We start from the raw sequence: 25013 nt of genomic DNA on the forward strand, positions 1-25013 counted from the left end.
ATGTGTGATGATATCTTTTACATTCTATACTTAGGAATTTTGATATAATATCCATTTTCTTCTTCTTCACTATATTGACAAAATAAAAATGATGGCTAGCAAAAAGGAGAACATTCTGCTCATATGCAGTAATAATATTTTGAATTATGTCCATCTCCCTAGCAATAGCACCATGCAACACAAATATCAAGGAAGAAACAGAACTCTATGAGAAGACAGAAAATAACTTTTGAAAATGAGAGCACCATTAGAGAAGAGATGGAGACAATCGGTACCTTATATGATCATGACAATTTGTATTATTTTACATGAGCCCTTGCAACACATGACAGTTCAACCTAGAGATGAGATCAACTAGAGTGCCTAAAATGCTTTGCCTGAACAACTACTGAAGTCCTGGAGCTGTTCCTTTGTGTTTTTACCTGAGCTGGTTTGAGAACCAATGTGTTGCCTGCAGCCAAACACGCTGCGCTCTTCCATGCAAGCATCATCAGTGGGTAATTCCAGGGGATAACTATTGCACACACACTGAAAATGGGAAAAAGAGGAAAAAAAAATTTTGATTGCACTTTTTGAGTAGCTTTTCTATTGGTCAAGGTGTGACTAGGAAAAGACGAGAGGAGAGGAGAGGAGAGGAGAGGAGAGGAGAGGAGAGGAGAGGAGAGGAGAGGAGAGGAGAGGAGAGGAGAGGAGAGGAGAGGAGAGGAGAGGAGAGGAGAGGAGAGGAGAGGAGAGGAGAGGAGAGATGCTTACCCTATTGGTTCTTTCTTAGTGAATGTGAGGTTATGGTTTGGGCGGGCCTGGTTAATTGGAATTGTAGCACCCTAAAAGAAAGAGTTGAGATCTTTATGCAAATCTCAAATGCACCATTTAATCATTTGTTGTTAAAAACACCATTGCCATATAAGAATGTTGTACAGAGCAGTTGTGCAGGTATGCTGCTACGGTGTAATTTCCTACTACTGGTATTGTAGTCAACTCTTGATTATCAGTTGGATAAAATAAAAGCGCACATAACAATAGTATGGAAGAACATAAAGTGAGGATATAATGAAGAAAAGAAAGCTGAATGATAGTCTTGATTGCGGATCTTAAAGATGCTTCAGGAAATATTACTGAACTTGAGCCATGTGCTACGGCATCAAGCGAACTCATCAGGTCAGGATGTAACAGAGCTCATGCTCTCTGCACCTGCAACACAGCTGAGCCACCACAAGACCATTCGGATCCATGACCAACCAAAAGCTGACTAAAGATGCATATACGCTAGGATACCTCAACCAATTACATAGATATTATTAGATATATAATTAGGTATTTAGAGTCAGACTCTAAATCCATATTCTCCAGCCGGAAGCAGACTATGCTTCTTCTGTATTGTCAGGTAGACTTTTTTTGCTTTATTTTTGAATTTCTTGATTACCTTTGCTAATACTGCTTTTTGGGGCAGTGTCAGCAAAGAATGTGCACAGAAGCACTGTCATTCATTTCTTCCTTTACATATTCACTTGCCTGAATTTTGTCACACCATCCAGCAAAGTATCTGAATGTTTGCACAGACATTCCTACATGGGTCTTCAAAGCTAATGTGTAGACAGCTCCTGAGTCCATAGATTCTATTGTTGCTAACTCTTCTTGATGTTCTTCCATCAGGTCTGCAAGTCTTCAATCAAAACATAACAAACACACATCAAAGAGAAGTGACATCTAGCCATTGGCAGCCTAAAGTGAGATCTGGTAGGGCAAAGAACTGTATTAAAATAACATTCCCCCAGAAGTGCAGTGTTGGGACCCCTGGTTTCAGGGATTCAGGTTAGACTTTTTCTACAGAAGACAATTATTCCACAACAAACCACAGAACAGTTCCCAAGGTGGCTCTTTAGTCAGGTGAGAAGGATGTTGGGATATACCCCCTAGAAAAAATAGTGTATTTCAAGATCAGTGGCAATTTGGTCATAAGTTTACTGTATGCAGTGCAGACAGATAGGGTTTGCGAGGTCAGATCTGCCTACTTAACCTAGTTAGACTGTGCATTAACTTAATGCAAAACTTAATGCAAAACCTAAGTCTTTTCTATACAGAAAGATTTGGACTTTATAAGAGAATTCTTAATCCCTGCAATTCAGGAGGAAAACATATAGATTAAATGAAGCCATTGAGTATTTTAAAGTCTTTTTCCTCCAATTCTTTGTTCCTATTCACACAAAAAAAATTCTTCATGTTAACATGGTTTCAACTGGAGGGTCAGAATTTCTCAAAGAAGCTGCCAAAGTTTCAGTCAAAAGCAAAATGAAGACATAGCACTGCAATATGTTAGGAGATGAAAATATAGCTAATCTAGTAACTCTGAAAATGGGATTAGGAATATCCATCGTACTCAGATAAAGTCTGTTGTAATTCTTCAGAGGAACCAAATAATTAGTTTTAAGAAAACTAAACAAACACAATGCCACCCTTTACATACCTGTACATGAGTCGCCCTCGTTCCCGTGCATTCATTCTTCCCCATTCACCATTTTCAAATGCCTCTTTTGCTGCTGCCACAGCTTTGTCAACATCAACCAACGAAGCAGAGGATACACTGGCTATTACCTGTGACAAGGCAGCAATGTGTTAGCTCAGCTTGAAAGACCGGGGTGCATGAAGTTACTCCTTCCTCCTAAAGTTTTTGACTGGCTATAAGAAAACACTTGATACTCTCAAGCCCCATCATTGATCATGGGTGAATCAGGTTCTGAAAAGTTCAGACGCAACTAATGGTGGCTGAGTTTGGAGGACAGTGCAGGGACTCTGATTCCTAGATATATTCCTTTTTTCTTCAGCACTAAGGAGCATCATCCCACTGGATTTCACTCTCTTTTCATATATAAACTGATATGACAGAAGTGGAAAGTTTGAACATACGATATTGTTACCTGAACATGCTAAAATGACTCCTGCATGTTCTGTTTCTCTGGAATGGAGCTTCTGTTACCATGAATCATATGCACATATTATTTTATAATGATTATATCCCATAATGATTATATTTTAAAGCCTAAAACATATTTTGTTATATTTTAATTCCATTCCATAATGAGCTACAAGGAAAGTACCAGATTCTGGCTTCCAATCCTAGTAAAATTTGTGCCACTGATTTCACTGGAATTTCATTACTCCAGAATTACAATAGTTTAAGCAGATATCGGGATGGCTCCTTTTTTTATAATTTTTACTTAACAGTCGCTCAACCAAGATTCAGTATCTTCAAGATGATAAAGTAGAACTGTATCTATTCTCCTATTGAAAAGTTCTATTTTCTTACTGTGAATTTAAAGGTACATTTTAAAGTCAAATTTGCCCTAAGACAACAACAATTTGTAAACAACAACAACAACAACAACAAAAAAAACTGAAGTTGGTGACCAACAGGAAATATATTAATACGCTAGTAGAAATACTTCTTTAGCAACTAAACCTTAGCGTTCTTTTTTTATTTTCTGCAAAGCCAAACAGGTTCTTACCTGTAAGGTTTACCTTACAGGTAAAACAATCAGCAAACAGCTGGATATGAAGATTGGCATAAAATACCAATGAGTTAATTACTGTGAAACTTAACTGACATGCAACAACTGAAAACTACATAAATCAAGGGGTAAGTTTGAAAAAAAAATGGAGTTCTTGTATTGTATGGTTTTGAATCCAGCCAGAGATATTCAGTTAGTGTCCTAGATACTTCAAAGGAAATTGAAATAAACTGTTACTGATCATATTTAGAAACTACTCACTGATCCATCTGTTGGATTTATGGTGTCGTATGTCTTTCCATCATCAGCATTTATAAACTGTCCATTTATGAAACACTGGTATGGCATCCTCACCGTCATATTGTTCACATTTTTTGAAACCTGAAAGTGAGGCACACACCCACAAAAAATTAGTATCTAAAATATATCATTTTAATACAGTCCAACAATGGAACATGGCTCTTGATACTTATAAATAACACTCAGCTGCATTTTAGGATGTATATGTGGCTCTTAAGAACAGTTAGAAGGGTAAAATGAAATAGAAGTTATATTCTTCCTGGACACCAATACTCATACTTTGAGGTAGTTAAGCAGATTTCTGTATTTCTTATCATTGGGTCTCTATCTTCAAAGCAGCACTAAACCGTGGTTCAAGTTGGTCCTGAAGAGATGCAGAACTTCAGACAAAATCCAATTCAAGTAAATTCCCCAAGGTCAGGCAATCCTGACTTGCTTAATGTCTTTAAGAACACTCACTAAATCTTTCACATGAAGTTTTCTAACAAACTTTTACAAGAAAGGTCCAGCACTTTTTGCCTCAGGAAAGCAGAATGTCTGCAATTATTCTGACTGAAATATTTTAGCAGAATACTAATCCTATTTAGCAGGGTGTGGGAGGGGATACCTCTGTGAGCTACTCTATGCACATTCTTGTTTTCCCAGTTTCAGGAACATCATGAGTCACATTAAACATATTTTCCCATTCTGAAACAAATATAAAAACTTGCAGAAAAAAGTCACAAAGAGGAGCTCATATGCCCAAATACTTGTTTGATTTTCCTGCTGCATCAAGCAGCCGAACAAAATGTATTGCCTATCTTCCAAACAACCAAGAGACAAAAAGCAACAAAGAAAAAGTAATCAGTGATGACATACGTGATCAATGACTAGCTCTTCTTCTTTGTCTTCTCCCCTGAGTTTTCTGACAGCCATTTGAATAAAGTCTGCAAACTTAGTGGCCATATAAACATCTTCATTCTGCAGCTGAAGTCCGCTGTATTTCTGTTTGATTTCTTCCAGCATTCTAAAGATTTCAAAGACAGAATAAATTGAACAGTTGAGAATTATTTAGATAACCAAATCATTAGAAGGTAGAGAGGAGTCAAAAGTGAATAGTTCCAAGCAGCTTGCCCATACTTGTTGAGTTAATTGGTGCTGTTACAGAAAAGAAAATGCAGTCAGGAATACTCTTAGGTAAAATTTTGGAAATAAATCATAAATAACATCCTTTATTTGATGAAACTGTTCTCACCAATGCATGCAGGAAGTTTTGAGCTCTATGACATTGGCAATTAAGATGGGCAATAACCATTTTACTAAAATAAAACTGAAATCCTGGTCTTATAGCCTTGCATATCTGAGTTACAAAAAGAAGTTAACTGAGGTGACCCCACATAGCAGAAACTGAATATCCTTACTTGTAAGCATGGGGCTCAATTCCCCTGCAAGACTCTGAATGACATTCTCTATGGGGATTACTTTGCTCAGCTTCTGAATCAGCCACTGCTTTTGAGATACCTGGCACTACATGCTGGTGGCTTTGGGCACCATCATGCTTCCCTATGTAGCTGATACTTCTAAAGTCAAGGGGATTTCTGCTCGAGTAGAAAAGGTATCAATATCTCCTAATCTGGGCCACAGGACCTTATCATGTTTCCAAAGGTAGGAAAGGGAATAGATAGAGCAGTGGGAAACAAATTTGAAAAATCACTTCTTGTTCTCTACTTGATTAACTCTGATTCAAGCACTGTGACAACTTTGTTTCCACTAGCTTTTGCTTCAAAATATTATTTTGAATATTTGTTTACCTGACAACATGCATAGAGGATGCTCCAGATTTGAAGAAGTCTGTAGAATCCTCAATTACAGGAACATTGCTCAAAATTCCCTTCCAAATAGCCTAATAGGATATAAAAATATTTGGGCAGTTATGTTAGCTGCAGGAATTATTTACTGGAAAATTATTTTCTAACATACTTATGCCTTCAAAGTGTACTGTTTCAACAGATATAATAGAAAGTCATTTTAAGTAGGTCTGAAACTTGATGATAACCAATAAAATCTACAGATTACTTTTTTGTCCATGATAGTATCACCTAATCATGCAAGCAAACTTAATGTTACAAGGCTAATAATTTTTTATGCCCATTTTTGTTACAATCTTCAGCTTCCAAATAATAGTGCTACATTGCACTATGGAATATCCTTTCAACAGAGGTTTGGCAAACTTTGTGAATGGACTGATGGAATTTTTGGCACCTGGACAGAGTGGAGAGGTAGCTTAAGCTGCATGAGTTACATGTATATTTCTGCTAACATGAATGCTAAAATAACTGGTAGCATTTAAATCAACAATAGATCAGTTTCAAGAGTTAGCCGATAGTGTCATGAAGAGAAGAGTTAATATTTCTTTTTGCTATTTTATTGGTCAGCCAATTGCTCCAGGAAGCACTAAAGTTGCCAGCAGGCAGGTTCATGGGAAGCTTGAAACAGTATTTTAAAGCACTAGTGCCTAGAGCTGTGTGTCCTGTGTTAAAAGTTACTGATGTGCAGCAGAGCTGGTAGAAGATGTGTTTTAGCATGAATTCCCAAATCCATTTGAATGAAATTCAGTAACTAAAGATTCAACCCTATGCTTTCTGAGTACATCTCATGAAACAACAACAAAAACAACAAACTTTACAGTTAATGAAAAGATACGCTTTGCCTATATTGAGAAGTATGTAGTGCTTTTCTCTGAAGTAATATTCAACAAAAGCAGATTATAGAATTACCCTAATATCTTCTGCCATCTTTTTCTCCTCTTCTGTAAGTTCCAGGGCAGCTGTTTCATCAGCAGAGAAGTATTTAGATGCAGGGATCATTTTTCCATCCTCAAACTGTAGATTTCTCACTAGTACCTAAAAAATGAGGGGATATGATTTTTAAACTCTTTGAGAAGCCATACACCCTTGCGTGTTTGTATCCTTCTGTGGTGAATTTTTCAATATTAACATAATCATTGGAATAGTAAAATAAACAGCTTGCAGGAATACTAGTATGATGCAGGTAATTAAAAACAGATTACTTTTGTCTTTCAGATTCTCTTCTCTTAGTACATTTTAATACATAAGCAAAATTGGTAAGATATGAGTGAGGAGCAAGACACAAATGCCTTTTTTATAGAATGGCAGAAGATTAATAAATTTCAAGCTCTTTAGCAGATGGATTTATCTAGCCTGACAATTCCAACTCCTGGCACTTTTTGCTGAGGTTATTCCATCTGTACTTATGTTCGCCAGAATGAGCACTTACCATCTTCCCGTCATTACCAAAAATGACCAAGCCATTCTTCGTTACAAGTCCAGGTCTTGAAGCACCTTTTATTGCCAGTTCTTGTCCAGCTGGAACTGAAGCATCGACTAATGATGATCCATAGAAAGTAACCACCTAAAAATAAACAGAGTGGTAGGTGCACATAAATATGCTCTAAAATCCTAAGAATGAAGCGATACCATTTTGAAGATTTCATATGCTAGAAAGTAATAATATTTAAGTACCAACCCATGGAAAATGCATTACAACATTACCTCTGTATTTTTACAACCTAGGACCTGTAAAACTGCAAACTTCCTAAAAGCCACTTAGCTTTAACATTGAGCATGACTAAACCAACGCAGATAGGGAGACGGCTTTAATTGGTGCATGTCTGGATTGAAAGCCCTGCAGAGGCCCAGCTGCTCTGACACGTCCTGCTTAGCTCCCAGTCTGGCCATGCTGAGCGCTGCCTCTCGCCTGGGCTCCTCTCTGCTCTTGGGGCTCTCAAGCCAGTAGGTGCAGAGCCAGGCCTCTGCAGGAGCCTATCAGTAAGCTGGCTAAATGACAAAATTTGGACCTTACAGCCAGGAAAGAGAATGATTTTACTAATGTTTTACATAGAGAAAGTGTGTATCCAAGGCATAGTGCTTTTTCAAAATTGAAATGAAGTTGTTGTTTTGGGATTAAATGTAATAAAATTAGATGTATTTTTTTTCTGCAAATGATTCTGGCACTCTGAGGCCCACAGCTCTTCAAACTGTTGAAATAACTTACAATAAATAAAATAACTTTTCTTACAGTGCTGCATTATGAGTTGTGCTGTGATGTTGCTCACTGTAGCACAAGGAATGTGGGTTAGATGAGTGCACAGTTAGTGGTGCAATGTCTAGCTGGAGGCCTAGTTAGTAGTGTCCCCCAGGAGTGAGTATTGGGTCCAATCCTGTGCAATTTATTCATCAAGGACCTGGATGAAGCACCCTCAGCAAATTTGCTGATGATACAAAACTGTGAGGAGTGGCTGATACACCAGAGGGCTGCGCTACCATCCAGAGCAGCCTTGACAGGCTGGAAAAGTTGAGCAGATAGGAACCTCATGAGGTTCAACAAGGGCAAGTGCAGGGTCCTCCACCTATCGAGGAATAACCCCAGACTGACCTTCTGGAGAACAGCTCTGTGGAAAAGGACCTGGGCATCCTGGTGGACAACTAGTTGACCATGAGCCAGAAATGTGCCCTTGTGACAAAGAAGGCCAAAGGTCTCCTGGGCGTATTAGAAAGAGTCTTGGCAGGAGTTCAAGAGAGTTAATCCTCCCTCTATACTCAGTCCTAGTTGAGGTCACATCTGGAGTACCGTGTTCAGTTCTGGGCTCTCCAGTACAAGAGGGATATGGAGTCAGGGGACAGAGTCCAGCACAGAGCTACAAAGATGATCAAGAGACTGAAACATCTGTCCTAGGAGGAGAGGCTGAGAGAATTGTACCTGTTCAGCCTTAAGAGAAGACTTATCAGTGTGTATAAATACTGTAATTGAGAATATCAAGAGGATGGGGCCAGACTCTTCAGTGGTGGCCAGAAATAGGACAAGAGACACCAGTCACAAATGGAAATACAGGAAGTTCTATCTGAATTTGAGGAAAAACTTCTTGACTGTGAGAGTGACAGGACTGGAACAGGTCATCCAGAGAGGTTGTGGAGTCTCCTTCTTTGGAGATATTCAAAACACACTTGGATGCGACCCTGTGCAATGTGCTTTAGATGACCCTAGGTAACTGCAGGGCAGTTGGACTGGATTATCTCCAAAAGTCACTTCCAACTTTAATCATTCTACAATTCAGTGTAAAGCATGCACTGCATTACATGTTGTAACACACACTACTTCCTCAACTAAAATGGCATAGTCTGTCTCTATCCTGCCTACTTACTGCTTTTTTTCCATCCCTTTTTTTCAGATACTGCTTTTATCTTTCTTCGAATTAAATGGACCCAACAGGAAATCCTAGCTACAATGTATATGCTGTGTTCTGTACACTTGTTTAGGTGTCTGTTCTAGTTTTATACAAAATATACAGGCATCCAAGAGAGCCACTCCAAAGTAACTCCCAACTGTATTCATCTGCATGCAATCCCCTTTAGCCTTTATAATAAATAAACAGATACCAGGAGAGTACTCAAAAGGCTGCCCTTCTGGTTTCCAGAGCATACCTGGTCACCTATTTTCGCCCATGCTCCAGGTACTTTATCATGACCTCGGATCCAATTGTGCAAAGCTGCTGCAGGTTGGTCCCAGGAGATCTGTGAAATCAAGATATTCAAGCTAATTCTTTTCTGTTTGGTTATAAATCAATTTATTAATGTTTTCTGATATAAGAGAAATTTTCCTTCCCTTTCTTTCAACTGTTTATGTATTTAGGAACACAGAAAGTGTCTGGTCTAATAAAGGAAGATCATTGATCTTAAGATCATCATCGTAAGAACATCTTAAGTTGTTCCTATTATCTGGATACTACATAATAACTACTAACTACTGAATTTACTAACTACTGGATAATACACGATCTTAAGAACACCACGTATATTGTGTATCAGGTGTAACACCAGTGAGAATGTATTTCATTAACTTTGCAGCAACATAGGTATGAAATGAATTAGATAATGTTTTGGAATATCTAACAAAAAACAAAAACACTAAAGTACCCAGTGTCTTTCTTAGTTTAAACACAAAGAATATTCAGAAGCAAGTTATAAGTCAATGAAAAAGATTTACAATAGGGAGATTAAGTGTGCCAGAAAAACCTTTGCACATATTAATGAATACAGCATTTAGAACACAGATACAAATTAAGTACATAAATTAAAAATTAGAAGTCACTAAGGCTCTTGGAATTCATTGCAATTTTGCATATATTATTTGAGTTGTTAGGTCCTCATACTCATTCTTCTTTTGATTTCAGTAATGCCATGAAAACTCTTCTTCGTAGGCTCCTTTTCTGAGGTGTTTTGGAATAGATAGGAGTTGATTACTTCAGCTGTTCTGCTTCTTCATACATACTATGTATTATGTTCCTATCACTTTGTCAGCATGTATATGGCACCCAAAATTTTGGCCCATGATCTAAATCCAAATGCAAAAGTGGTATAAGGTACATCAGGAGTTTTAATACTCCTATTGCAACATTTATGATGAAAGGGCTTTGTTATCATAAACAAAAAAATGAAATCAGTTTTTTTTTGACTTCTTTATCAGACACTTTCACCGGTCTAGCAAAAGAAAAAAATGTACTAAAGATGGCATTCACTATAATTTTATGGTAGCCTTTCCAAACAAAAAGAAGATCTAGCTAACAGTAAGAATTTTATTACATAGGTCATCCAGTGAGAGTAGTTACATAATATAGTCCTGTATGATATAGTTATTGAATTATTATTATTATTATGGTTTTTATCATGACCTGTTTTTTATTTCCTGGTAGGTACGAACAGCTCCGTTTTCCTAAAAACATACTCCTTGTCTACTTCTTGTAGAGAATTCAGCATGAATCACTGGTAAACACACCAATCAAAAAAAAAAAAAAAAGACCAACCTTCATTTCATTTAATGCTGTATTTATAACTATCGTAACATTCAAGAATCCACTGAATGAGCAGCTGCCATCTAGCTGCATAAAGATGATCTCAAGTAGGACATCAAGTTTCTGTATACATATATTTAACTGCTGACAGGGAATATAAATTTCACCTGGAGCTCTACTACATACATCCGTGGGAGTTATCCCAGGAACACGGGGTAAGGAAACAACTGTGTTACAACTCAAGTTAACTTGAAGTCACTACTGCTGTAATCTGAGTTAGTAATACCTCCTCTAGAGATTGTGTATGAAACACACTGCTATCTAATAGTACCTCTGCATTTTCTTTCTTCTGGATCCCTTCGTATGTTGCCCCTTCTTTAGGCTGAGGTATCCGAGGAGCTTTACCATCAGCAATTAGATGTACAGCCTCCACCTAAGTAGAAGAATAACATATTTAATATTACTTTGGTACTCACTTTCTGCTTAGTCATCTTTATGAATGGCAACAGATTTTCTTGCATAAAAGCAACTGGCTTATTTTTTAAAACTAGGATTTCCAAAATCAGGGAGACCAATATTGCACAGATTTACATATATGTATTCTTAAACTCCTTTAACAAAAGAAACAGCCTCAGAAATGTCTTGGGAATGCCTAATCACTATGCAGATTAGCTGTCTAAATTCTTCAGGTCCAGAACTTACACGAAGGCAGATTTTTTTTCTGGGTGTTTATATTCAATTCTTACCGCTTTTGCTTCTGCAAAAACTATTTCTTTATATTAGAATGGAGAGAGAAAAAATATCTCTAAGATTCCTTGCTATTTTTAATATGCTTTCTTTTATGTATTTTAAAACAGAACAAAGAAAAGCGAGCGTGCAAAATCCAAAACAATCAGCTGAACTTTAAAACACCATTCCTCTTTCTTCTTTATCTTTACTCCTGACTTTCTGTTCCCTCTAACCCTTTAAAAATTTCCACCTTGTAAAAACATCAAAAAACTCTAGAGAAAGAGCGACAATCCAGGCAAAACTGACTTTTTGCCTTCTGTGGAAACAGGACGTGCTGCCTGCTGCCAGCAACAAATATTTTAAAGCCTGCTCCTCAGCTTTGTGAAGCATCAGAGCTCTACTAAAATCACTGATTCAGCTAAGCACAAAGACCTCAGTCAGTTCCAAATTTGTGTGTCTTATCTATATTACCTTTATGTTCAAACTCCAACATTTTTTTTCCTTTAAAATGTTGATATTTAGCACAGATAAACATACCATAGCCTTTACTCCTTCTGGAAAGAGAAAACGGTTATACAGGTCATCCACAGTATCATTTTGGCCTACATCACATTCTCGCTGCAGAAGAATTGGTCCAGTGTCAAGACCATCATCAGCCCAGAAAATAGTAAACCCCGCTTTCTTATCTCCTTGAATTAAAGTCCTGCACATAAAAAAAAAAAGCTTTCAGTAAATGCTGACAGTATGAAAGCACTCAGGAATATCAACTTATCTGTTATGCATTCACTTGCTTTATGTAGAAAGAAGAGAAGAAAATCCCATGTCAATCACATGGTACATTGTGCTAATTATTTTAAACGTATGAGCAGTTGTAAGACACGCAGAACAAAAAGTGTGCAAAAGCTGTGACACGATTTGGAAGATGGGTACATCAAAACAAGAATATTTCAGTAGTCTGTTTCTAGATAGGATATAGTAACAGTATATAGTATATATTCATAGTTATTTACTATAATTAACTAAGTCTCACCACTTATCTATAGGTCAGCAAGGAAAGTACAGTTGTCCCACAGCTGAAAAAGAGCTAAACTCAGAGTGGAAAATGACAGATGCTTAACACAGCACTACTGTGCAACTGTTTAAGGAAAAGTCATTACAGGAATTTAAGTCTAGCCAGATTCTCAGCTGGTATGCATGAGCATAGCACTGCTTACAGCCGATCTGTTGCTGATTTGCATCAGCTCAGGATCTGCCTTCAAATTTAAAAGGAACTTTGTCCAGTTAAGATTTTCCAGGTCTCCTCCTTCTAAAATTCTCTAGATGTGCAGTTTAATAGCAAATTGTATGGAAAAAAAAAAGAGTATTTCCTTTATTCAGCCAAATCCTACAATCCAATTTCTTTGCTGGTTGCCCCCTTATTTGTTCTAAAGAGAAAGAAGGAAAGAAAGAATGAACAATCATTCCCTATTCATGAAGCTCAGCTGCATCAGAGGAATTTCTTCATTTGAAAGGCAGTTGGGAACAGTGCCAGCACTCACATGGGTAATTGGTCTGACCCAACAACCTAACATGAGACATACACATAGTTTTGATTAACTTCTTACAAAATCTCACCAGTTGATTGCAGAAGCTCCTCGGTGGCGTGGTAGGATGGATGGGTGGTAAATTATTGAGCCATGCTTGGGGCAGTCAATAACATCCATGGGGATGAACTGCGTGCAGAATGGAAGGACATTGAGCTCTGCTCCAACAGATTTGTAGGCTGCAACTACTTCCTGGATAGGCTTGCCTTTAGCTCTCCACCGGGGGAACTTAAAAACAGGAGTGCCATCCTTCTCTGCTGCCAGGGCTGAGGGGAAAGAACAACTGGTTTTAATTCACATTTCATGTTAAAAAATCAAACAGAAACCAGAGAAACATTACAAGAAATTCAAACGGATCAGCAAATGTGATTAAAGAGTGTCCCTTGTACTGTTTTGTCCCTTGTTTATCAAAACCTTTGCAGTAGGACGTATTTTATTAGTTCTTTGATTCTTATTCCTAAAGCTCGTGTTATTCCCAGCTTTAAGTTAATCTTTATCACCTAAGTAATAGGTACCAATGAAGGCAGAAGAGAATGATGAATGCTTTTGACTATTTAACAGTGGCACTTAAGTTCTTGCCCAGTCACTACATCTACCTACAACTGGTTTGCCTTCAAAAAACTTTATTTTCTACTTATGTGCCCGTGACTTCATATAACCAAGATTCACTCATGTCAGCAGTATCTTGCCATGTTTCCTCAGACAAAGACATGCTGGTGGCCTTCAGTTATATCCTCAGAATTTTGTTTACTGATGCCTTCTAGGTACCCTTCCATTCATCTGGGAAACATCCACACCTAAGAATAAGATGCCTAAGGATATAGAAACATTATCAAATTTCACTCAAGACTTGAGATCTTTGAATCACCCAGAGACAAAAATCAGCAAAGAATCTAGCAAAATCATTATTTATCATTGAAAGTAGAATAAATGAATTCTAATAGTTTAAATAAATAGTTTTGTTAGTTTAAAGGCTTAGTTAAAATAAATACATGGTTGAAATCAGTGGAAGACTTGCTGAGTTAGAACTGCTGGTTTAGTAATAGTTTGTATAATGCTATCAAGTATTATGGGATGCTGTCAGGAATAGATAGTTAGATTGCCTTTTTCTAAGCAATAGTTCTAATTCTTACAAAGCACGATGAATTCATATAATAAGGTAGAGTTACAGAATACGATAAGCTCAAAAACTATGTGCTATTTTGGGAGTGCCATTGCTTAGGTAAGCAAAATTTATGTTTGATTTCTCCCTCAAAAAAGTGCTATAAAAACATGTCAGAACCTGACAAAAACACCAAGTAATTTGAGGCAGTTTATGGAAGGTAGTTTTAAATTCTGTTTATCCAGAAAGGTAAATTCCATTCTGGCACTTCTATTAGCTAACCATATTAACTCACCATTTTTGTGCCTCTGAAAAATTAAATTAAAAAAAGCTACAACTCCAATAAGATTCCAAAGTATCTTCTCTATTATGGCTTATTCCACATTTATATGAGCACAATTCTGAATACATGAATACAGCAATGCTGTCTTATAAAGATGTAAAAAATTTATTTACAGCTTGCCAATGGAAAAAAAGAGAAGTGCAAAGCTTCCTCTGCCCTCTTGAATGCCTTGTCCATTCTCCAGGTGGTTGAGCAACAGGCTCTGTGGGTATTCTACTGCACACAAGTTTGGCAGAAATCCAGGAATAAACAACCTTGGCTCCATGCCTCAGAAGCATGACAGCACAGAGAAACAGGTGACAGACATTTAGCCTTGAGTACAGGTTCAGCAGCTATTGGCTTCCTCTCCAGAGAATGGATTAAGTCAAGTGATAATGCTGCCTCCTTATAGCTGCCTTTAAACACTGTATATATTGCAAGATACAGATCTAGTTCAGCATAATTACCTCTAGGATGTCTATTCAAATAAGATTCCCATGTTATTATTATTTTTTAATAATCCTAATGTATGGTTAGAAACAGCTTTTAAATGCTGATTAACCAGCAAGGTTAAACTGGTTCTGGAAGTCGTATTTTTTAAAGCACAGTTCTTGTGCTGATCTAGTAACAAAAGCAATATATGCGAGCCATTCCCATGTAGATATTACCTTCTCACGAAAGGGGAAAAGGCAAGTTTGTCAGCTACGCCTCTGACATTAACATTTGGATTATGGTTACACTTACCCAAAGGATCAGCTTGCCCATTCTTGTCAGGCACTGTGAATACTCCCACAACCTTGTGACCCTCTTTTCGCAGCTTATTATAGACTTCTTGACCAAAAATACTTTGACCTATTAGAGCTAGCTTTAGCTTATGTTGATAAGCCTGTCAAAAGAAATAAAACAGACTATGTTTTAGGATGCAAAGAAAATATGTTGCTATCTACATTTCCCTCTTGCTCTTTCTTAATCAGTGTTGTGATTAAAAAAAAGGGTATTCTTTCTATCCCAATCATCTTTGAAAGAATAATAATCACACTTTGAGATTAACAACAGGTAATATAAAATTCAGTAAGACCACACTTAGCACAGAAGTATCTGATGTTCATACTTGTTGCTCCCACTAAGAAAAGTATTATTTCCTTCGGATTCCCCCAAATCTTAAGGACAGTTTCTTTGCAAAACTCCAGCTCTGAGGTCTCCCTGATTTCTCTTTTTCCCTTTTCAAGAAAATATGCAAGATGAAGTGCAGCTACATTTTCTGGCATTGACATAGCTCCTGTGTGAATGGGAAAGATGGGGAAAAAGGATGCCCCAGCTTCAGTGAATCCACTATAAATCTGAAAATGTTTCAAAACTAATTGATTTATGCAGGGAGCATTACAATAAATACACTAACTGAAGCGCTGAAAATAGTCCAAGATCTCTTGCCATATTTATTGCATATAGGTCTTTTTTTCCTCTTTCCTGTTCAAGAGTTCCTGCAAATCCTTCAACTTTTTCTTTAATTTGCACATGAGCATCTGGTTTCTTGGCTAGTTTGGGAGGTAGGAGTGAATGCCAAGGCATATTCTCTTAAACCTATCATATATCCCAACGGCTGAGGGGGACAGTCGTACTTTTCTTCCTCCCTGCCCTCAGTATCTTGCTCCTAATGCTTCATTTACACCAGAACTGGTATTTTGTGCCTGCATGGTCAACTGCATTAGGGTACTGAGCTAGGTGGGCACTGATCTGACAAAAGGTGCCTAATTTTCAACCCACTCAATTCACTGATCGAGCACATTGCACAGTCCCAAGTCCTGGCACAGGTCCCATGGCGGAGCAGGAGCAGTGAGAATGCAGGGGCCGGCAGCAGGGTGGAAGTGCCCCTGCATGCACCTCACATCGTGCATCAGCTGTGACCGGAAAACTTTGAAATAAAAAGGGACTAGCAGACCTGGTGCATATCCAACAAAAGAAGCTTACCTTCATCAAAGTTGAATCTGATAGAAGCCCTTCCTGGACTCAGTCCATTAAAGAACCCTCCTATTAGGGGGTCTGAATGAAGGGCAGAAAATAAAGCCACACATTGCCACCTCTATTCTTAACCTCATAGTTCCCAACTTGACTTTGACTTCCATACTTTTTGAACATCTTATGGCACTAGATGCCATAACCTCAGAAAGAAAAAGAGGAATCAAAGCACTGTCTGAATATCCTAACCATTAGTATTTTTCCTGTATGTTGGCCCCTGTCTACTTTTCTCCTCACTCCTCTCCTCCCTTTCTTATGGAGGCTGCGACATGAAGATACCTTGACTGAGTTATTAATTGAATACCAAATGGTCTATGTTGCCAATCATCTCATATGACAATTCTATGACATAAAAATGTCCAGCATAACAGGTTACTCAAGGCCATAGCCTATTCCACTGGCATTCATTTCACAGCTTACATATTTCTGCTGTATTTTGTTGTTTTTGAACTACATTTTAGCTGTGAAGATGGCCTCCAAAAAGGGACTTAAAAAATGGGAGTTTCCAAAGCAGGGCTATTGAAGCACACCCTCTATTTTGTGCATACAGATTTTGTGGAAGACAGCAGGAAACAGCTATTCATCCAGAGATAGCATTTTCCCTTGGAATGAAACTCCCTGCACTACAGTATTAGTCACTGAACATGTCTGGAATGGTATGAAATCCTCTGACTTCTGTACAGTGCTAATTTACCATGGCAGCCCTGCTGGTGCATTGAAGGAACATTAAAGAAAGCCCAGATGTGAGCTACTTGTTCTACCTTTGCTCTTTTGTGAATGGCAAAAAACAGAGCACTGAAAGGGATCTCCTTAGTCAAGAAATCCAGCATTCTACTATTCACAAGCGTGTGACCTACGAATGCATGATTCCACATGAAGTAGAGGGCTTTTGTTCCCACCATGCTATTTGATTGCTTTTCTCATACTTAGAAGCCTTATGGTAATTTTCAGGCAAAATTTATCCCCATTGACTTAAACTTTTTTTTTTTTTCCTCCTGGGGCACATGGTTCTTTAATCACATCTTTCCTCTAACATTTATTTTGTTAGATTAAGCAAGCCAAGCCCTTTTAATTGTGTCTCATAAGACAGGGATGCCAGCCCCATGTTAATCCTATGGCTAGGTGCATCTCCTCTAGTTTCTGAATCCTAGGTGATGGAAACCGTATCCAGGAGACACCTTGACAGGGCTTGGAGCATTTTCACTACCATTTTCACCTCTCCTGGAAATCCCCTGGCTACCATGTGCTGAGACTCTTTCTGTATACACACACACACACACACACACACACAAACATATATGCCACAGCAAGCAAACTTTTCAGCCTAACATTTTAGAGGTAACAAAAACAATCCATTTATATTATTTATCACAGAAAAAAAAAAAAAAGAAAACCCCAAAAAAACAGGACCTCTTCAAAAGCTTTTCAAGACCAGTTTCACTGGAAAAGAGTGAAATTGTAGCTAAGACTGAGAGACAGAAGAGTAATTTCTGAAAGGATTCAACAGAGATTGGGTGCACAAATATCTCCAAATTTTTCAGCTCCTCAGTTTCCAAATGTAGGCTTCTGACACTACATATGAAATCGTCAAATTGCTGTTTGTAGTTGAACATAACTATATTTTTCTACGTCAGAGGGCTCAAACTAGAAAAATTGCATCACCACTTTTGAAGACCACATTTAAAACCAATATCCAGAATAAAATACCAAGTAAATGGAACTTTATAAGTACTTTTACATATTATAATGCTTAGCATTATTTTAAAACTACTTTTTCTCCCATTACTCACGAAGCTTTAAAACATACGTCCCAAATATATGTTTATATATTTAAATATGCTTAAGATATATTCTTTAACTTACCTTTTAGATCATATTTCCCTGTGAATAAATCTGATTCTTGCCTTACATGGAACTGCATAATAGCTCCAGTTCTAAATCATGAGTTGCTGTAAATCAGCATAGTTTCAGTGACATTTGCTCAATTCATGCTAGCTGGAACTGGCCTAACAAATGATAAGAAATAAAAAGAGGATCTCTGGCAAAACGGCAGAGACAACATTGCAGCTTGGCAGACTAACTCAGAAAGTTCCCTTCTTTATTCATAGTGCAAAAAAAAATAAAAAAAAAAGACTATTCTGGCAATAAATAAACTCTTCCATTCTTGTTTAGAGAGAGCTACACAATCATGGACTGGTTTCAATTGCAAGAGAGTTATTCTTGAATACTCCAGTGCATGGTATGTATGTACTGCATGATTTCTATTAACATCTGGCTTAGACGTGGCAATCTGCTTGTACTGCATGAACATATACACTGTCATCAGCAGAAAGAAAGAGCCAAACCCACAAATCAACCACGGATAGGACTTTTACTGGCTTCAGTTAAATCCCATAAAAGAAGGAGCTTGTATGGGACACAAATTTGAATTGTTCATTTTTTTTGCCCTATTAGAAGAACGGCAGTGGATCTTACAGCCATCCCATATCTTATTTTGTAAAATTCTCCTCACATTTTCCTCACTTAGAATGAGCAAGACGTGCAAAATCAGGAAATCGTTTAACAAGAATGTCATGTGGACATATCAGATCTGATTAAAATGGAAACTTCTGTAAAATTACAGCTTGTTGTTTTTCCCAGAAAAGGAACGCTCTGGCCCAGGTGTACCATCACTAATGTTTATCAGGAAGATTTACAAAGAAGCTCCTTAAAGAATACCAAAATAATTAGGTTGTATACTTTGTTAAATGGATATTGGATAATTATCTTTAATGCATAGAAAAATGAAATTTGTGATTGTTTCTGGCAGTGCTGTTAAGAGGTAGTACTGGATTTCATTTGTAGTTGTCTGCATGACTGCAGATGTAAGACTTATGCTAACAGATACATTTCTCTGCATGGCAAAGTTAATGCTCACGCATTATCAAAGCAGACTTCTCTCTGTATTTTTGTTAGATTACCCAGTGTCTAGTTATGGGAAACACTGGAGATGAGACTGTGGAGATTCGCCCTTTCATTACTTGAGGGATAACAGAACAATGTAGTTATGATGACAGTGCTTCCAAAGAATGAGAATTCAGAAAATTGATGCTCACTGTACTCTAATTTTTCTGTTTTCGTGGTCTAAACTTTTTTCTTCTCCTTTAATCTGATATCTTTCTCATTTTATAATATTAATTAACATGTTCAGGATCCAGTTTTAAACTGTTTCACTGACTTAAGTGCTTTACATGTGGATGAAGAAACAACAGAAGGTAAATGGCACGATGCCTGAAAACTACTTGTACAAGCAGTTTTATCTTTGTCCAATAACGATGAATGTCTGATAGCTGGCTAATTTATTTTGTTTAATTCACTAATTCCTTGAGATGGTCATACTCAAAAAAGACTTTGTTTAACATGAATGCAGCGTAAGTCTTGCCAGATATAAAAATGAACAACTTTGCCAATACCTTTCAGATGTGAGTGGATGGGGATATTGCACTCACACCATGCAGCAAAAATCGTTGCTTTCCAAAGACTGAAAATCCTGATCTCCTTTGGGCCTTAATAGAAACTGTGAATGTTTGACCAGTCTGAAAGAGAGTCCATTCTTATTTCATTGCCTCACTATGAAAGTCTAGATTTATCTTGCATAATTCTGATCATTTCATGTATGATATGGCAGTATTTATTTGCTAAGAGGACTGAAAGTCATTTTACAATAGCTTTTTAAAAGATATACAGTATTTTAGGGCTTGCTTTTTCTTGCCTTTTTTTTTTTTCTTCTTTAGCCTCCAAAGCATCCAACTAAAATTAAAATTAATAAGCACAAATAAGTATTGCATAGAGAAACTACCCGAGAAATGCTGGTAAGCACCTTGTGGAGTGATAATTCTGGAAAAAGAAGGTAAGTCTGAGAGCTACATTTTTTTTTTCCAGGAGAGTCTAATGTTAGCAAATAATTGCTTGGAAAAAAAATATTTCGTGGTTATGGATGATGATTATTTTCTGCTACTGCCCTTTTTGCATGTGGGCATGCATGCCTAACGTAGAAGGGGTATCAGTTGCAGCTCGGATTTCTGGAGGACTAAGATCTAGTAACTGCTAGCGTGGTTACGATGCCTGCCACCCCGACGCGGATTGCAATATCGCGTTGCTCTCCAGACGAATGGAGCGCAGCCAGCATTACCGCGACACGGCTGCACCGTTCTTAAAAGAAAACGAACGCAAACCCCTGCCTCCTTCGCAGGGCAACTTTACTCCCGGGGAGGGCCGCCCTGCAAGTGCTGAATGCCGAGGTCTCCGCAGGGCAGCGCGGAGCGGAGCCCCCCGCTCCCTCCCCGCGCCCATCCCCCGGCCGCCGCGCGCCCGCGCGGCCCCACTCACCGCCGCCGACGTGGAGAAGGCGCGCAGCAGGCGCGGCGCCGCGCGCAGCATGGCGCGCGCTGCCCACGCGCCGCGCGGACACGCGCCGCGGAACCGCCACGAGCCCCGCGCGCGGCGGCGGCGGCGGCGGCGGCGGCGGCGGCCTCGTCTGATGCAACGCGGGGCGCGGGGCGCGCGCGGCGCCTGCGCCCGCCGCGCGCCCCCGCCCGGGCCGCCCGCGACGCGCAGGGCCGAGGGGGGCGCCCCGGCCCCGCCCCCGCCCCGCCCCGCCCCCGCCGCGGGGCGCCCGGGGGCGCCGGCTGCAGAAGGAGGTCACGGAAACGGCAAAAATCTGGGAAAATCCGTGCTGGCAGCGCCGCTTCCCGATGGAGCAGCGCGCTCCGCGGTGCATCCCCCCTGCTCCCCCTCCTGCCGGCGTCTGAGGGCATCCGGCACCCCCAGTATCTCCGCTTTGGGGTTTTTCTGCGCTCGCAGAAGCACCTTCTTGTCAGAGCGGTGGGGAGGGTCTCGGAGGCTCAGGAGGCGGGTGGAGGTGGCTCCCGAGGGCTGTGAAGGGCAAAAGGGGAAGCAGCAGCGAGTTGGCAGTGAAGCATCGTGGCAAATCGGGCCAGTTTTCAGCCTCCAAAGGACAGGGGTAGGGGAAAGGCCGACATACATGGCGCTCCTGTCAAGGAAGCAAGGAAGGGGATTTTTTTTTAAAAAAGAAAAGGAGAAGTTGGTCACCACACCTCTGACTCGTGAACCACATCAGAGCAGTCAGAAGGGATACCTCAGTCAAACTTGTACCCTAAAGAGATCGTGCCAAGGATAGAAAACACAGGCAGCGTCTTGCCTAGCACTTGCAGGTATCTTTTTCTTTTTCTCACACTGAATTTTTGATCTGTTCCCACCAGCTGTATCAGCAACCTGCGGGGTTTATTTCCGAGCCCCCTGTCCTCCTCTTCAGGGTGCTCGAGTTGCTTGGCTGCAGCTGCAAGAAGACGAGCAGTGCCGCAGCGCTGCTGCTGCTGCTGCTGCTGCAGCTGCCCCCGTGCTCAGGACACGCAGAGAGGAGGAGCTGCAGCAGCAGCAGCGCAGGGCGCCAGCCACAGCCGCCCTGCAGGGAGGAGGAACAAGGTTGCTGCAACCTTCGGTGCCACCCTTGGAGCGAAGAGACACCAAGGCTGAAATTACATCTCACGCCATAGCTCAGTCCCTCATAGCTCGTTCGTGTCTAGCAAAACTGTGTCTTGCCAAAGACATAAAGATTCAAAACTCACAGCAGTCCTGTAAATGTAGGAGGAAACGAATGGAGTCTGCAGGAATTATAATGAAATAAAAGCTCTTGAATTAAAACAAACCACCGGGCTTTGTTTTTGCGATGAAAATTCAAGAAAGTGGTTAGTTGCCCTGATTTCCTCACTACAGGACTAAAAACCAAGGAGAGCTCCTTGACTGTTTTTACAGAATTTGTTCTCATGATGCCTTCATTTAGAGATCATGAAATAGTCAGTCGAGGAAATTAGTGAGTTCTTTTGCTTTGAGGCATTAAAAATTACATTGGCTAGAAAAATCCATAATTACATCAAAAAGCCACCATTAATAAGTGGAGACAATATGCTTTTACACATGATCCCTTTTCTGTTATCCGTGATACTATGAGTTATAAAGAATGGCGTAGAGTAAATTACATTTTTCATCATCATCCTGTTCGACTAAATTTATTTTTTGACTGCAACCGATACTGGTGGTCTAAAATGCTTGCTGTTCATCTGTATTTCTCTTTGTAACTAGCAGTTTTGGGAGGAAAGATTAATAATCATAGTGTGACAGGCCATACTGTAGCAAAAACACACACAAATGTCATTCTGGCAATTGGTCAAAAACACAAATTGTTCAAATAAAAAGTATATGCATCTATTGCTTTCTAAGGAAAGAACTTCACTGATTCAGTCAGCAGCAAGAATCAGTGTTTGTATAGTCTTTGAAGGGATTGATGGAAGTTGCACACATTTCATACAGTGAAACGGCTCCCATAGAAGTTGGCGTCAGAAATGGTCCCATACCGCAAAGTTTGGAACTGGATTCGAACACTGCCAGAGTTCATGAATTCCTGTATCTTCAAAACCTTGTTCACAATTCAAAACCCTTTCCAACACCACATTCTTGGCATTTAATAGCTGACATGCAAGCTTGCGGCAAAACACTTGGTATTCCCAGGGAAGTAATTTGTAATGACTTATAACTCTATTCTTCACACACCCACAATGCAGACAGTGCAACAATGCACATGTAAAGTGCTGGCGTTTTCGTTGTGTGCCATACCTTGGACTCCAAAACACAGCTCCAAATCCACTGAGACAAAAAAGATCTCCATTTATGCCACGGATTATTAAAACTGTTACGGAGAAAAAAGAAAAATCACTAAAGAAAGCAACTCTCATTAGTAGAATTACAGTATTTAATAAAGAATAGCAGGGGAGTAGGGTGTGAGTTTTACTTTAGATTTCATAGTAATTGGTTGTGCTGGGAGAGGAACCAGGGTGTGCTAAATGCCATGCAAGGATGGTATGTGCTTACCATCCGCTTTTTCATTATGATCAAAGGAATGAACTCATATACACGGACTTTTAACTCCTGAGAAATCTTTCTATTCAGAATTTCAAATACCAGTGTTAACATTTGCAGTTGATTCAAATTGTCCTTTTTTGTTGCCCAGAAAATGGTTAAATTAATCTGTCTCTCTGCGAATGAACACTAAGTCTTCTCACATAGCAACCTCCAATATCAGCGTTAAATATCATAACGGATACAACTGGACTCCATGCTACTGGGAAAAAAAATGACATGAAATAGTCCCCACCAATTTCTCTATCCCAATCAGAAAAGTACTTTGCAAATTATCAAAGTTTCTTGTTAATCTGTAGAGAAATCCCAGCTCCAGTGAAATCAGGGTGAATTTTGCAATTGATCTGGAGCACATCGAATTTTCCCTCTTGATTTCTTTCTTCCAGTTCTAGCCCCTGTTTTTTAAAGCCAAAGTGTCAAGAAAGCTGCAGTTAGCCCATAGTAAGCTTTCCATCATGGCTTTTCCCCTAATTCCGTTCCCTGATTTCTGTTCCCTGATTTCCATAGACAAATGTCAGCAAGTGGTGCGAAGAAGTGTATGAAGCAAGATGTATATACGTACCTGAAACACAAATACTAGTCAGATTCTGAAAGTGCTGTTCAATACCATGCTCACAAAGCAAAATGCATTTGCATGTAAACTAATGTACAGAACAAACCTAAGACTTAATCAAGTTGGATTTTATAAATCCTTGCTGATTTCTGTGGAAGGAAAAGTTACTCAATGTCTTTGAAGATATCATCAAGGCTTGGCAGGATCATCCTGGGCAGGCTGTGTACCGTAAAGTGCTGAGCACATGCATTTTCTGAAGCATTTGGAAAACTGCTCAGAATCTCTCCGGATTTGTTTTCTTTTAAAAATCATGCCCTGAGATTTACTAATTAACTAAACTAGCTCTGTATAAGCCTTTTGTGGTTAGAAATCAGCCTTGACGGGGGTTTTCAGAATGAAGAAAGATTTGGTCAGAGTTCAGACTCAAATTCATTATAAGTATTTTAGAGCTCACCCAGTTTTACAGTTTGAGTAATTAAAAAAAAGACTTTGTACTGTTTGTTCTCTATGATAATTGCATGACAAGTTGCAACTCAAATATTGTACAAAACCACCTTTTCATGTGGAAAAATATGAACATTTTTCCACTTGCTGAAGATAGATTTTATGTGAAGCTTTTATTTCTTGTTTTCTCTCTGCCACAGTTGTTCTATTTAAGAGGGTCTTGTGCTTGCTTTAGTAATTTTTTGTATCTTTCCCTTAACTTCATTTCAGTCGAGACACCCACAAGCCAGCAAAGATTTCACAACCTACTGATAATCATTTTCTGCTAGCCAGACCATTACTTAAAACCACAATGCCTCACCTGCCATTTTTCCAGAGTTATCAAAAAGAGTTTTCTATCTGATGAGGACAGGGAGTTATTTTATCAATTTAACCAGGAGAAGGAGTTATTCTGTGCAGTTGCCTTACTGGTATGTATTAACGCGAGTCTTTCATATTCCATACAACAGAATGGAAACTACTTCTGCAGAAGTTCACATTAGCTTTGTGGATCAAAGTAACAAAGAGTGAATCTCTGATAGTGAATTCTTTCTGTGAGTCTTGCCACAAAATCTTTGACCAAAAATGTTATTTTAT

General features: G+C 39.1%; 1 protein-coding gene across 1 annotated transcript in view; it reads right to left on the reverse strand.

Annotated features, from left to right (window-relative positions):
• The window catches only part of ALDH1L2 (aldehyde dehydrogenase 1 family member L2), a 30330-nt gene extending 9506 nt beyond the window's left edge, over nt 1-20824 (reverse strand). The window contains exons 1-15 of the mRNA XM_088521614.1: nt 20774-20824; nt 15134-15275; nt 12997-13231; nt 11920-12085; nt 10985-11086; nt 9287-9376; nt 7083-7217; nt 6563-6688; nt 5597-5688; nt 4665-4812; nt 3768-3887; nt 2465-2592; nt 1513-1663; nt 754-824; nt 423-528 (exon numbers count right to left, since the gene is read on the reverse strand). Coding sequence (XP_088377740.1) covers nt 423-528; nt 754-824; nt 1513-1663; nt 2465-2592; nt 3768-3887; nt 4665-4812; nt 5597-5688; nt 6563-6688; nt 7083-7217; nt 9287-9376; nt 10985-11086; nt 11920-12085; nt 12997-13231; nt 15134-15275; nt 20774-20824 — 1863 coding nt within the window. The remainder of the gene's footprint in view (nt 1-422; nt 529-753; nt 825-1512; nt 1664-2464; nt 2593-3767; nt 3888-4664; nt 4813-5596; nt 5689-6562; nt 6689-7082; nt 7218-9286; nt 9377-10984; nt 11087-11919; nt 12086-12996; nt 13232-15133; nt 15276-20773) is intronic.
• Nucleotides 20825-25013: the final 4189 nt, after the last annotated feature.

The sequence above is a fragment of the Tinamus guttatus genome, unplaced genomic scaffold, assembly GCF_059628265.1.
Source record: "Tinamus guttatus ecotype Peru unplaced genomic scaffold, ASM5962826v1 Tinamus_guttatus_pri_ptg000125l, whole genome shotgun sequence".
In the NCBI taxonomy this organism is placed as follows: Eukaryota; Metazoa; Chordata; class Aves; order Tinamiformes; family Tinamidae; genus Tinamus; species Tinamus guttatus.